The 14,857-nt window shown below is 40.9% G+C and overlaps 1 protein-coding gene across 3 annotated transcripts in view; it reads right to left on the minus strand.

Moving 5' to 3' along the window:
* Nucleotides 1-14,857, minus strand: part of KCNQ1 (potassium voltage-gated channel subfamily Q member 1) — a 507,180-nt gene that overhangs the window by 452,602 nt on the left and 39,721 nt on the right. The window contains exons 1-2 of one of the 3 annotated variants that reach the window (XM_053720437.1): nucleotides 7,739-7,778; nucleotides 6,069-6,527 (exon numbers count right to left, since the gene is read on the minus strand). In XM_053720437.1, coding sequence (XP_053576412.1) covers nucleotides 6,069-6,445 — 377 coding nt within the window. In that variant the 5' untranslated portion in view covers nucleotides 6,446-6,527; nucleotides 7,739-7,778. Of the gene's footprint in view, nucleotides 1-6,068; nucleotides 6,595-7,738; nucleotides 7,779-14,857 lie in introns of those variants that run through there. The other 2 variants (XM_053720436.1, XM_053720435.1) reach the window with 2 other exon arrangements.

Consider the following 14,857-nt stretch of genomic DNA (forward strand, 5'->3'; position numbering starts at 1 on the left):
GTCCAAACTTGGAAAGTGAATCGCTGAGAGCGAGCAGTTGTGGGACTCCGCCCACTGCAACATCCGAGACACCTTCCTCATGGCTAGAGAGCTCCTCTTACCCCACTGATGGTTGATGTAAGCCACTGAGGTAATGTTGTCGGTCTGGAATCTGATGAAGCTTTACGAACCCAGAGAAGGCCATGCCTTCAGAGCATTGTAGATTGCTCGGAGTTCCAGAATATTTATCAGAAGGAGAGACTCCTCCTGGGACCATTTTCCTTGTGCCATCCTGGTACCCCAAACAGCTCCCCATTCTGCCAGACTCACGTCCGAGGTCACAATGTCCCAGGATGGTCTCAAGAAGGATGTCCCCATGGACAGTTGCTCCGGACGGATCCACCAAGAGAGGGAGAGCCGAGTCCGAGCATCCATGGATATCTGCTGTGATAGATCTGAATGATCGCCGTTCCACTGTCTCAACATGCACAATTGAAGAGGTCTGAGATGGAACCTGGCAAATGGAATGATGTCTATGCTGGAAACCATGAGTCCGATCACCTTCATACACTGAGCCACTGAGGAGCTTGAGGAGGACTGAAGGGCAAGACAAGAGGACGCAATCTTCCTGCGTCAATGGTCTGTGAGAAATATTTTCATGGACATAGAGTCCATTTTCGTGCCTAGAAACTCCACCCTGTTGCTGGGAACCACTTTCCTGAGTTGATCTTCCAACTGTGAGATTGGAGCAAAAGAAGAAAAGCCCTCAAATGATCCTCGGTGAGGCTGAACAACAGCGTCTGGACTAGGATGTCGTCCAGACAGGGCGTCACAGCAATGCCTCTGGATCTGGCCACTGCAAGTAGCGCCCCCAGAACCTTTGTGAAGACTCTCAGGGCCATCACCAGACCAAAAGGGAAGGGCCACAAACTAGAAGTGTTTGTCCAGAAACGCAAATCTTAGGAACTTGAAGTGGTACCTGTAAATTGGCACATGAAGGTAAGCGTCCTTAGTCTATAGTTGTCATGAACTGTCTCACTTGAACTAGGGGCAGAATAGATTGGATCGTTTCCATTTTGAACGATGGAACACTCAGAAACTTTTTTTAACACTTTAAGTCCAGAAACGTGCGGAACGTGCCCTCCTTCTTTGGAACCACAAAAAGATTTGAATAGTACCCTAGACCCCTTTCTGCTTGGGGTACTGGTACGATAACACAGAGAGGAGAGGATCCCTCACACACTCTAGAAAGGCCTCTCTCTTTTCTGGTCTTGAAGACAGGTTTGACAGGAGGAATCTGCCCCTGGGCGGATGGGATCTAAACCCTATCCTGTAACCCTGGGCAACAACTTCCAGAACCCAGGGGTCCTGAACGTCCTGCAACCAGGCTTCTGAGAAGAGAGATAATCTGCCCCATACTTGGTCCGGAGACCGGTCGGGGGCCTCCCCTTCATTCCGATTTTGTCTCAGCGGACTTCTTGCTCTGCTTAGACTTGTTCCAAGAATGAGCCGGCTTCCAAGTTCCCTTGGACTGGTCCGCTCTCGCAGCAGGCTGCTGGCGCTGGGCCTTGTCCGCATGAAAGGGACGAAACGTAGATCCTTTAGGCTTAGCCTTCTTATCTTGCAGTAGGAAAGCTCCCTTGTCTTCTGTTACCGTGGATATGATCAAATCTAATCCTGGACCGAACACAATTGTTCCTTAAAAAGGCAGGGACAACAGCCTCGACATAGAGGTCATGTCCACAGACCAAGACTTTAACCACAGAGCCCTGCGAGCTAAAACAGAAAAACCTGACACCTTAGCGTTCAGGCGAATAATTTGCACATTGGCATCACAGATTAATGAATTGGCGACCTTCAGCGCCTTAATCATATCCTGTATCTCGTCGAAGGAAGCCTCTCCCTCGACCATTTCACACAGGGATTCACACCAATATGTCGCAGCTTCGGAAACTGCGGCTAGGGCCGCTGTCGGCTGAAAAACAAAGACTGTGTGTTGAAACATCTTCCTTAACATGTTTTCCAACTTTTTATCCATGGGCTCTTTAAACAACGAACTATCGTTGCGGGGAATAGTTGTCCGCTTCGCGAGCGTTGAGATAGCACCATCCACCTTAGGAACAGTATCCCACAGCCCAAGCTGAGAGTCCGGAATGGGGAACAGTTTCTTAAAGGAAGAAGGGGAAAAGGAAGAACCTAATCACTCCCATTCATTCTTAAGAATATTAGCCATCTTAACAGGAACTGGGAAGGCTTGAGGCACCACCCTGTCCTCATATACCTTATCAAGCTTAGGAATCGCAGGTTCCTCCGGAAGATTCGGTTCCGGAACCTCCAGAGTAGCAAGCACTTGCTTCAGTAAAAAGCGCAAATTCTCTATCCTAAACCTAAAGTCAGGCTCCTCCGCAGCCGGAGGTTTAGATGGCACGGAGTCCAACGCAGAAGGGGCCTCCTCTGAAGAGTCGGAGTGGGCCTAGTCATCGTATAACGCCTCTGATATTTCCATAGGCGTAGACAACCCCTGGGCCGGGCCGCCATGATACGCCCTAAGCTTGCGCTTAGCAGAACGTGGTAAGGCATGGATCACTTTCAATACCGCCGTTTGCAGTTGGTCCGCAAAATCTGACGGCCAACAAATATCTCCCGCAGGAGTAATGGTTGGACCCTGGGGTGCTGCATGTGCAACTGGAGATGAATGCAGGGAAGGCACCGCACGGGAGGGGGAACCCTCAGTGGTGGACGGCTCAGTAGCACTAGACATCCGTTTACTTTTAGATGTCGTAACTTTATCAAGGCATGTGGAACATAGTTGACCAGGCTGTTCTACCAGAACTTCCTCACAATAAACACAGGAATGAGGAGGGAGAAACCTCTAACACGTCAGAGTCCTCCATAACTTGCACTTTTATTACAGACTAGATTAACTTAATAAATAGGCACCTTTATAACCTGCAATGGCCAGGGCACTCACCACCTCCTATGACCCGGACTACAGAAACCATTTTGTCTCCTGCGCCGCTGATCAACAGAGGAAGAGAGATAGCCACACCCGGTCACATGGAATGCCTGGTAGGACCACCCCTGCACTAAGGAGAAAAACGCACCAAAATAGAGCCGTGCAATACTCCTGTAAGTAACCTGAAAGTTCCACACATTGCCAGAGCCTCATCTCGCACATAACGCAGCAATGACACAATAAACAATATCATGTATAAACACCCCCTGTTCAATAATCCCCTTTCCAGGAATATTAACCCTTTATTCTTTAAAGATAAAAGGCGTCACACTATGACCCTGTCTTCCATGATATCCTTATGTAATAAAAAAGGAAACAATCTAACCAGAATCTACGCCGTGGAACGGGAACTCGGCCCTTCAAGTGTGACAGGTTAGTAGCCTCGCTCCTGACATGAACTTGAGTGAAGAAAGCAGGAAGCGAAACTCGTCAACGCTGATTGCTTGTGGAGCTGTTAATATGAGTTGGTATGGTTTCGCAGAAACACTCTCCATGCATCTCCAGACTCTAACTTTCGCCCAGGCTCTCACTAAGAGGCTGACAGGACTACTTAAAACTCCAGTCCCAATGCGAAGAGTACTACCCTACATAAGAGACTACTCCGATCTTCGGCACTTCTCTGCCCTGTGACGAAAGGCAAAGAATGACTGGGGATGAGGGAAGTGGGGGAGGTATTTAAGCCTTTGGCTGGGGTGTCTTTGCCTCCTCCTAGTGGCCAGGTTCTTAATTCCCAACAGTAATGAATGAAGCCGTGGACTCTCCTCCCCTTTAGATGGAAATATTATTTCTGTGTTTTAATAGCCATAAATTAATATGCAGCCTTTATTTTGTCATTTGAAATAGCTGATTTTGCCTGTTGTATACCCAGCTATACTGAAAATGTCAATACTTTAGTACTGGTTATAGAAAAGATATGTAAACAAGAAAGTTTAGATAAAATTGCGCTCCCAGGGGGGGGGGGGGGGTGAAAGAGAGGTACTAAAATTTTCATTTTTCATTGTTCTTGGCAAGTATTGGTTTTTGAATAAACAGTAAGAAATAAGATGGGAGGACATCATGTAAATAATTACACAGATAAAATAATGAAGTCACTGAAAACACATTGGGGGACACAATTTTACAGTTCATTGTCCCTCTAAAGCTTGTAAATTATTGATCTGCAGTCCAGCAGAATTTTATATTGTATTTGAATATTTTTTTAATGTTAAAAGTGTAGTAATTTAGATTACAAAAACTCATCAGGAGACTGAAGTCTTATTCTATACATATAAATATATTTTAGATATCAATAAGAATACTGATTCATTGCATTTATAAATATAATATTCACCTTTTTAAAATAAAAGATACTGTATGTTGTACACAAAAACTTGATAAATACAATAAAACTTTTATGTAGGTTTTTTAACTGTTTCTGAAACATTATTTTGTTTCCATGTGACAGAAGTGCTCAATAAAATACATTTAATTTGTTAAAGATCTCATATTCTAGATGATGGCACTGTGATTTTTTAATTCATAGTGATGTTGCTGATCCATAATGTGATCTGGAGGACAGCCCTGTTTCATGTTGTAACTTGGCTGGTGTGTAAATAGCCATGTTTTATCTTTCTATATTGCTAGGTTACATTTTTTCATAATTAAAGCTACTCTCATCGTTTCATTATAAACGTAAGCATACGAATAGGAGGGAATTGTTCTCTACAACTACTAATTTTTGTCTGGTAGCATCATCTGCTCACACCTCCCCCATACCTCCCCTCCGGGGGCTGTCTGACAAGGAGAAGGGCGAGTATTAAGGAAACCACTTTGACGTACACTTTTTTGGCATCTGCACTGAAAAGGAACTTGCTTATTTTCCAAATTAGACACACGCTTAAGCATGAAAACATTTGGCATTTACAAAAATGCTGTTGTGAGGTATGGTTGGCTCCGCTCTAGGAACAAGGCCTCACTTTAAGCAAACAGCATGATTCAGGGAATATTACACTGCTCAAAGATTCCCACATTGTAACAAAACACATATAATTGTTTTATTTCTCCTCCAAGTAAAGAGGAAGCAATGCTCTTCAACTAAATATCTGAACACTTTGTTCAAACTTTTACAGCATTTAATGTAACTTTCACATTTTCCCTTTCTACAATGAGGATCAGACAAACTAATATGCAAAGAAACAATTTTTTTTCTTATTATCAACTTGTCTGATTTTAATTAGAAATCTATTTTGACAGTCCTTAATAAACAAGGCACCCCCTGAAGCTTTGTGTGATCTCTAAATTACACAACTTTCAGGATTAAATAAAAAAAATCTACTTTACTATACTTAGCCACTGTTCAGACATTGTAAATCCATAATTTTATTTACCCCTACTACCTCCACTAGGAAAATATTATGTGTAATTCTGATTAATCAGTTATATTTCAAATAACCCTAGAGTTTAGTAGTTGTTTTTTTTAAAATGAAACATCTTGTATTATGTATTTATTTTTTTGTCAACATTATACCAATATTATACCAATCTTCCATATACATTTTACATAATTTAGCATTATATTAAGGCTAGCAAAACCATCCCAAAATAGTATGTATAAAATATATATGTTAAAATTCTGCTGTAATTTTCAGTACTTGTAGAGATTAAATGTACATCCCTCTGTAACTTAAATTGCCAGCATTTACATATACGAAGGAGCAATGCTATACCTTTATGTGTTAAAGAAAAAACACCTTTTCATATTATAAACAACTTATAGCATTGTAAGTAATGTATATGATTTTAGTTTTCATTTTTTTACCTTCTTTATATAGGAATATGGCATAATTTTAGCAAAAAATGATATTATTGTTATAATTATTATAAAATATTATAATATTTTATAGTATTTTTATTAATATTTAAAGATCATAAAAATATTCTTTACGTAGTAGAGCTGTTGCCAATTTTTCATCTCTTATTATTTAACCCTTTTACTTTCAGTTTTCAAATCTTTTGCACAATATGAACAATATGAGTTGTAAACAAACACAAAGTAAAAATATTTTGTTCTATGAAACCGTTACATGCTACTCACACTGTGAAATGATATATGAAACACTTCCATCCCGTCGGTCTCTCTAAAAAGTTATAAACTCTGCCTTGTATGTTTGTTCTGCTAAGAAGAGGTCGTCTGGCACTGTAGATTGAAACTCTTGGGTCCAAATTGATAGCTGCCCGTGGCATTTCAGTGTTGACCAGCACTTCACGTTTCAATTCGAAAGTTGTGGCGTTGCATTCCTGAGATTGCTGCCCATTGCTATTTAACTCTTGGGACAGAGATATAGGTTCATAGTGTTTAATAGCCGCGTTGTCATTCATTTCTAAAGGAGTCTGTTTGTTGTGAAGGTTCTTTTTGGAAGTCAAAAGTCCAACTCTCCAGTGGCTGTGTTCTGATTTGGGAGTTGATGACATATTAATGAGCCACACACCTCTTTAGTTCTACAGCAGCTAAAATTTTATCCTCAGAAGTCCATCTGCAATGCCTTTTTTCCTGCTTCAGAAATAGATACAAAAAAGGACACCGGTCAGTAACATACATGAGTTCTGATCCTTCCCCCTGTGCTAACTCTTGGTGACTGACTTGCATAAGGGAGGGGTTTGAAACACAAGGTTAACTGCACTTAAATGCCTTTCTACACCTTCCTGCATACAGCACTCACATAAGGATTTTAAGCTTGTTTGTTTAAGAGGTGTGATTCCTTATAGAAAATCTTATGTTTGGGAATGTTACTTTCCTTTCATTTTCTTAAATAACTTTCCATCTTTTGCTTTCTAAAGATATTTGGGTACAATAAGTGCAATTTCCTGCCTAGAGAAACCTAATCGTGTCATGCCGTGTGTACTGTGTGAAGTGGCAATGCTTTTTGAACAATACATTCTTTCTCACTTTTTTGTTAGTTACATTTTAACCCTTTCATTAAAAACTTTTATACTAATTATTTAGTGCTATAATATAAAGGAACATACTAAGGCATAAATAACTTGTTCCAATTCTAATTTGTTGGAACATGGGTATTTTTGCATTAGTGCCCATTGCTATTTACAGGGTTGGTCACAATATTGTGCTTGTTTTTGGCAGAGAATAGTTTCTGAACCCTTGCCGGTATTGCCAGTGTAGTTTTCCAGTGTAAAAGTGTTGTTAAAAGGATGTGAAACATATTTTTTTCTTTTGTGATTCAGTCAGAGCATACCATTTTTTCTTATTTACTTCTATTATCAAATTTGCTTTTTTCCCCATGGTATTCTTTGTTGAAGAGATACCTAGATAGGCGTCTAGTGCACTACACAACAGGAAATAGGGCTGCCATCTAGTGCTCTTGTAAATGAATAAGATTCTCGCAAAACTGCAGCCATATAGTGCTCCAGACATGTGCATACTCCTGAGCTTACGTCCCTGTTTTTCAACAAAAGATACCAAGCGAATTAAGAATTTGATAATAGAAGTAAATTTGAAAGTTGTTTAAAATGGCATGCTCCATCCAATTTATGAAGTAAATCTGAATTGAGATCAGAAAAACAGGACCGGCACATGTGAAGTATAGGTAATTTTTTTTTACTCCATTATTTCCTGCATGCTGCCAAATGCACTGCGGATTAACACATGGCACACCATACTTTATTCCCACGTTATAAAACAACAAGCCTTTTTGAACTAGGTTTACAGTAATCCCATGCATGTTTGATTTTCTTTACTGTAATAATCACCTTTCTCGTTTTATTCCATGCGCTACATCTTTTTACGAGGAAATTATAGCTCCCATGTCATTCTAATGGAACAATAAATGTATCAGATTAGTAAGCGCATTTTTACTAAACAAATGCTTCAATTAGAGTACAAGAAAGTTCAGAAGTCTGCAAAGAAATAATAAGTTTGTAGAATTTTTCGTAGAATCCTAAAGATTTTGTTAAATACGTGGTCTAGGCAAAAACCTGATGTTGTATGATTATGATATTAATGTAGTTGTATTTTTGGATGCACTTTGGAAGTGTCCTGTTATTTTTGCTAGTGAGGGATAGAGCATAGCTGTTGTTATAAACAACTTGGAAATTGTTTGGCGCCAGGAGAAGTGTTAAAACAATAAATGAAAAGCAAATACGCGTAGAAGAGACATAATGTTATCATAACGTTAGAGCAAGGCTATTAGTCACATAAGGTTGGAGTCCTAAAATCAGATCAGGCTATATCTGAAAAACTATCCATATCTACTATGCCCCTTTGCGTAAACATCAAAGGGACATTCTAAAAATAAACTATTAGACATACCCATGTATCTGCCATTTGTTTGTTGCGTTCTGCTCAGGAGCTGCAATGTGTTGTGGAACCAAGTGGTAATTTAGCTGTATGTTTATCCTCTTTTGAAGGGTTTAAAAAAAGTCAACAATGGAATCCAGTGCTTTAAAAAAAAAAAACTACAGCTTTGACCAATAACAGCATTTTAATTCTGCATTAGAATGGCCCTTTAAAATTAAAATGCTCTGTACATTCCAATGATATATATATATATATATATATATATATATATATATATATACATATATATATATATATATACACATATACACACACACACTATATATTATTCATTCTTTCTTCTTTTGTCAGGTTATGGAAACCCAAAAGTTATCTTATATATTTGTTAAATTTTAAAATGAATTCAACATTTTTATTAAATATAAACACTGGACGCATTTCTCATTCTAAACAAAACATTTTTGCTCACAAATATTAAAGTGAAGGTAAAGTTCACAACACTCGTCAACGCCAAAATATTGTTTATTTGAAAATAGCCCTAGTTTAATTCATCAATTTTTTAACATTTTATTATTTAAATCTGTTTATTTAATATGCCGACGATAATATTCTTTCCTCCGCCCGTCATTTTGTTCAAATTGATTGACAGCCTATTGTAAATGGATCATCCAATGCTCTTTTTCCCCCTGGGGGGTTCAGCCTATTAATTGCAACGTCACTTGTTTCAAAAGCGCATGCGTTAAACCCTTATTATGCTAGTTTCGCCTCCATGTGCGTTCATGATACGCGCATGCTCTGTCTGTGTTATCATACAAGTCCCATAACAAAACAGCAGTACACATTGATTGCGGTCCAAGTGAATATACAATCTTGAATAATAACTTATTTAGGAAATCAATCTTGAAATATTAAAACTATTTTGTTCTAACAAATTTTATGCTAACAAATTTTTATATTGTCGCATGCACAGTTCAAATTAGCATAGAGAACGCACTTTGAACCGACGTAGAGAGCGGGTGGGACCGCTCAAGGAGACAAACTTGGAGAAAACGGAAGTAGCTGCAGGGAGGAGTTGGCAAGTAAATGCTAATAATTTTCAAATACAAATATTATAAAACCTGTAGCCTGAACTTAAAAAATAAGTTAGCGACTAAATAAAACTACTATTGATAAATGCTTAGGTGTATTCTCAGACTCCTACAACAAAATTATCAAGGGGAACATCTGTTCTGCAAATAAAAAGGTTAACCCCACACACACACACACTAATTTGTTCATCCCTAAAAATGAATAGAGAGATTAAACAAAGGAATGATATGCTGCAGTACCATTCAGTTCTGCAAGTCAGGGGGGCAGTAAAATCTAAATTAAAGGGATATTCCAGGCAAAATTGGAAACCACATGGATGCATTTCAGTATTGAACAGAAGCAAATTTTGTAATATACATGCATTAGCAAAAATGCTTCTAATAAAAGCAAAAGCTGTTTCAAAAGTGCATTTAACCCCTTAATGACCGCAGCACTTTTCCATTTTCTGTCCGTTTGGGACCAAGGCTATTTTTACATTTTTGCGGTGTTTGTGTTTAGCTGAAATTCTCCTCTTACTCATTTACTGTACCCACACATATTATATACCGTTTTTCTCGCCATTAAATGGACTTTCTAAAGATACCATTATTTTCATCATATCTTATAATTTACTATAAAAAAAATTATAAAATATGAGGAAAAATTGAAAAAAAAATACACTTTTTCTAACTTTGACCCCCAAAATCTGTTACACATCTACAACCACCAAAAAACACCCATGCTAAATAGTTTCTAAATTTTGTCCTGAGTTTAGAAATACCCAATGTTTACATGTTCTTTGCTTTTTTTGCAAGTTATAGGGCCATAAATACAAGTAGCACTTTGCTATTTCCAAACCATTTTTTTTTTCAAAAACATAATTTATGCTTACCTGATAAATTCCTTTCTTCTGTTGTGTGATCAGTCCACGGGTCATCATTACTTCTGGGATATAACTCCTCCCCAACAGGAAATGCAAGAGGATTCACCCAGCAGAGCTGCATATAGCTCCTCCCCTCTACGTCAGTCCCAGTCATTCGACCAAGAATCAACGAGAAAGGAGTAACCAAGGGTGAAGTGGTGACTGGAGTATAATTTAAAAGATATTTACCTGCCTTAAAAACAGGGCGGGCCGTGGACTGATCACACAACAGAAGAAAGGAATTTATCAGGTAAGCATAAATTATGTTTTCTTCTGTTATGTGTGATCAGTCCACGGGTCATCATTACTTCTGGGATACCAATACCAAAGCAAAAGTACACGGATGACGGGAGGGAAAGGCAGGCTCATTATACAGAAGGAACCACTGCCTGAAGAACCTTTCTCCCAAAAATAGCCTCCGAAGAAGCAAAAGTGTCAAATTTGTAAAATTTGGAAAAAGTATGAAGTGAAGACCAAGTTGCAGCCTTGCAAATCTGTTCAACAGAGGCCTCATTCTTAAAGGCCCAAGTGGAAGCCACAGCTCTAGTGGAGTGAGCTGTAATTCTTTCAGGAGGCTGCTGTCCAGCAGTCTCATAGGCTAAACGTATTATGCTACGAAGCCAAAAAGAGAGAGAGGTAGCAGAAGCTTTTTGACCTCTCCTCTGTCCAGAGTAAACGACAAACAAGGAAGAAGTTTGGCGAAAATCTTTAGTTGCCTGCAAGTAGAACTTGAGGGCACGAACTACATCCAGATTGTGTAAAAGACGTTCCTTCTTTGAAGAAGGATTTGGACACAAGGATGGGACAACAATCTCTTGATTGATGTTCCTGTTAGTGACTACCTTAGGTAAGAACCCAGGTTTAGTACGCAGAACTACCTTGTCTGAGTGAAAAATCAGATAAGGGGAATCACAATGTAAGGCTGATAACTCAGAGACTCTTCGAGCCGAGGAAATAGCCATTAAAAACAGAACTTTCCAAGATAACATTTTTATATCAATGGAATGAAGGGGTTCAAACGGAACACCCTGTAAAACGTTAAGAACTAAGTTTAAACTCCATGGTGGAGCAACAGCTTTAAACACAGGCTTGATCCTAGCTAAAGCCTGACAAAAGGACTGGACGTCTGGATTTTCTGACAGACGTCTGTGTAACAAGATGGACAGAGCTGAAATCTGTCCCTTTAATGAACTAGCTGATAAACCCTTTTCTAAACCTTCTTGTAGAAAAGACAGTATCCTAGCGATCCTAACCTTACTCCAGGAGTAACCTTTGGATTCGCACCAGTATAGGTATTTCCGCCATATTTTATGGTAAATCCTTCTGGTAACAGGCTTCCTAGCCTGAATTAGGGTATCAATAACCGACTCAGAAAAACCACGTTTTGATAAAATCAAGCGTTCAATTTCCAAGCAGTCAGCTTCAGAGAAGTTAGATTTTGATGTTTGAATGGACCCTGTATCAGAAGGTCCTGTCTTAGAGGTAGAGACCAAGGCGGACAGGATGACATGTCCACTAGATCTGCATACCAAGTCCTGCGTGGCCATGCAGGTGCTATTAGAATTACTGATGCTCTCTCCTGTTTGATTTTGGCAATCAATCGAGGAAGCAGCGGGAAGGGTGGAAACACATAAGCCATCCTGAAGTTCCAAGGTGCTGTCAAAGCATCTATCAGAACTGCTCCCGGATCCCTGGATCTGGACCCGTAGCGAGGAAGTTTGGCGTTCTGGCGAGACGCCATGAGATCTATCTCTGGTTTGCCCCAACGTCGAAGTATTTGGGCAAAGACCTCCGGATGAAGTTCCCACTCCCCCGGATGAAAAGTCTGGCGACTCAAGAAATCCGCCTCCCAGTTCTCCACTCCCGGGATGTGGATTGCTGACAGGTGGCAAGAGTGAGACTCTGCCCAGCGAATTATCTTTGATACTTCCATCATTGCTAGGGAGCTTCTTGTCCCTCCCTGATGGTTGATGTAAGCTACAGTCGTGATGTTGTCCGACTGAAACCTGATGAACCCCCGAGTTGTTAACTGGGGCCAAGCCAGAAGGGCATTGAGAACTGCTCTCAATTCCAGAATGTTTATTGGAAGGAGACTCTCCTCCTGATTCCATAGTCCCTGAGCCTTCAGAGAATTCCAGACAGCGCCCCAACCTAGTAGGCTGGCGTCTGTTGTTACAATTGTCCAGTCTGGCCTGCTGAATGGCATCCCCCTGGACAGGTGTGGCCGATAAAGCCACCATAGAAGAGAATTTCTGGTCTCTTGATTCAGATTCAGAGTAGGGGACAAATCTGAGTAATCCCCATTCCACTGACTTAGCATGCATAATTGCAGCGGTCTGAGGTGTAGGCGTGCAAAAGGTACTATGTCCATTGCCGCTACCATTAAGCCGATCACCTCCATGCATTGAGCTACTGACGGGTGTTGAATGGAATGAAGGACGCGGCATGCATTTTGAAGCTTTGTTAACCTGTCTTCTGTCAGGTAAATCTTCATTTCTACAGAATCTATAAGAGTCCCCAAGAATGGAACTCTTGTGAGAGGAAAGAGAGAACTCTTCTTTTCGTTCACTTTCCATCCATGCGACCTTAGAAATGCCAGAACTAACTCTGTATGAGACTTGGCAGTTTGAAAGCTTGAAGCTTGAATTAGAATGTCGTCTAGGTACGGAGCTACCGAAATCCCTCGCGGTCTTAGTACCGCTAGAAGGGCACCCAGAACCTTTGTGAAGATTCTTGGAGCCGTAGCCAATCCGAATGGAAGAGCTACAAACTGGTAGTGCCTGTCTAAGAAGGCAAACCTTAGATACCGGTGATGATCTTTGTGGATCGGTATGTGAAGGTAAGCATCCTTTAAATCCACTGTGGTCATGTACTGACCCTCTTGGATCATGGGTAAGATTGTCCGAATAGTTTCCATTTTGAACGATGGAACTCTTAGGAATTTGTTTAGAGTCTTTAAATCTAAGATTGGCCTGAAAGTTCCCTCTTTTTTGGGAACCACAAACAGGTTTGAGTAGAACCCTTGTCCTTGTTCCGACCGCGGAACCGGATGGATCACTCCCATTAATAACAGATCTTGTACGCAGCGTAGAAACGCTTCTTTCTTTATCTGGTTTGTTGACAACCTTGACAGATGAAATCTCCCTCTTGGGGGAGATAATTTGAAGTCTAGAAGGTATCCCTGCGATATGATCTCTAGAGCCCAGGGATCCTGAACATCTCTTGCCCAGGCCTGGGCGAAGAGAGAGAGTCTGCCCCCCACTAGATCCGGTCCCGGATCGGGGGCTCTCGGTTCATGCTGTCTTTGGGGCAGCAGCAGGTTTCCTGGCCTGCTTGCTCTTGTTCCAGGACTGGTTAGGCTTCCAGCCTTGCCTGTAACGAGCAACAGCTCCTTCCTGTTTTGGTGCAGTGGAGGTTGATGCTGCTCCTGTTTTAAAGTTCCGAAAGGGACGAAAATTAGACTGTCTAGCCTTAGCTTTGGCTTTGTCTTGAGGTAGGGCGTGGCCCTTACCTCCTGTAATGTCAGCGATAATCTCTTTCAAACCGGGCCCAAATAAAGACTGCCCCTTGAAAGGTATATTAAGTAATTTGGACTTAGAAGTAACATCAGCTGACCAGGATTTTAGCCACAGCGCCCTACGTGCCTGTATGGCGAATCCTGAGTTCTTAGCCGTAAGTTTGGTTAAATGTACTACGGCCTCCGAAATGAAGGAATTAGCTAGTTTAAGGACTCTAAGCCTGTCCGTAATGTCGTCTAGCGTAGATGAACTAAGGTTCTCTTCAAGCGACTCAATCCAAAATGCTGCCGCAGCCGTAATCGGCGCGATACATGCAAGGGGTTGTAATATAAAACCTTGTTGAACAAACATTTTCTTAAGGTAACCCTCTAATTTTTTATCCATTGGATCTGAGAAAGCACAGCTATCCTCCACCGGGATAGTGGTACGCTTAGCTAAAGTAGAAACTGCTCCCTCCACCTTGGGGACCGTTTGCCATAAGTCCCGAGTGGTGGCGTCTATTGGAAACATCTTTCTAAATATTGGAGGGGGTGAGAACGGCACACCGGGTCTATCCCACTCCTTAGTAACAATTTCAGTTAGTCTCTTAGGTATAGGAAAAACGTCAGTACTCGCCGGTACCGCAAAGTATTTATCCAACCTACACAGTTTCTCTGGTATTGCAACGGTGTTACAATCGTTGAGAGCTGCTAAGACCTCCCCTAGTAATACACGGAGGTTCTCCAATTTAAATTTAAAATTTGAAATATCTGAGTCCAATCTGTTTGGATCAGAACCGTCACCCACAGAATGAAGCTCTCCGTCCTCATGCTCTGCGAGCTGTGACGCAGTATCAGACATGGCCCTAGCATTGTCAGCGCACTCTGTTCTCACCCCAGAGTGATCACGCTTGCCTCTTAGTTCTGGTAATTTAGACAAAACTTCAGTCATAACAGTAGCCATATCTTGTAATGTTATCTGTAATGGCCGCCCAGATGTACTAGGCGCCAAAATATCACGCACCTCCCGGGCGGGAGATGCAGGTACTGCCGCGTGAGGCGAGTTAGTCGGCATAACTCTCCCCT

Source organism: Bombina bombina, chromosome 7 (genome assembly GCF_027579735.1).
Source record: "Bombina bombina isolate aBomBom1 chromosome 7, aBomBom1.pri, whole genome shotgun sequence".
Lineage (NCBI taxonomy): Eukaryota > Metazoa > Chordata > Amphibia > Anura > Bombinatoridae > Bombina > Bombina bombina.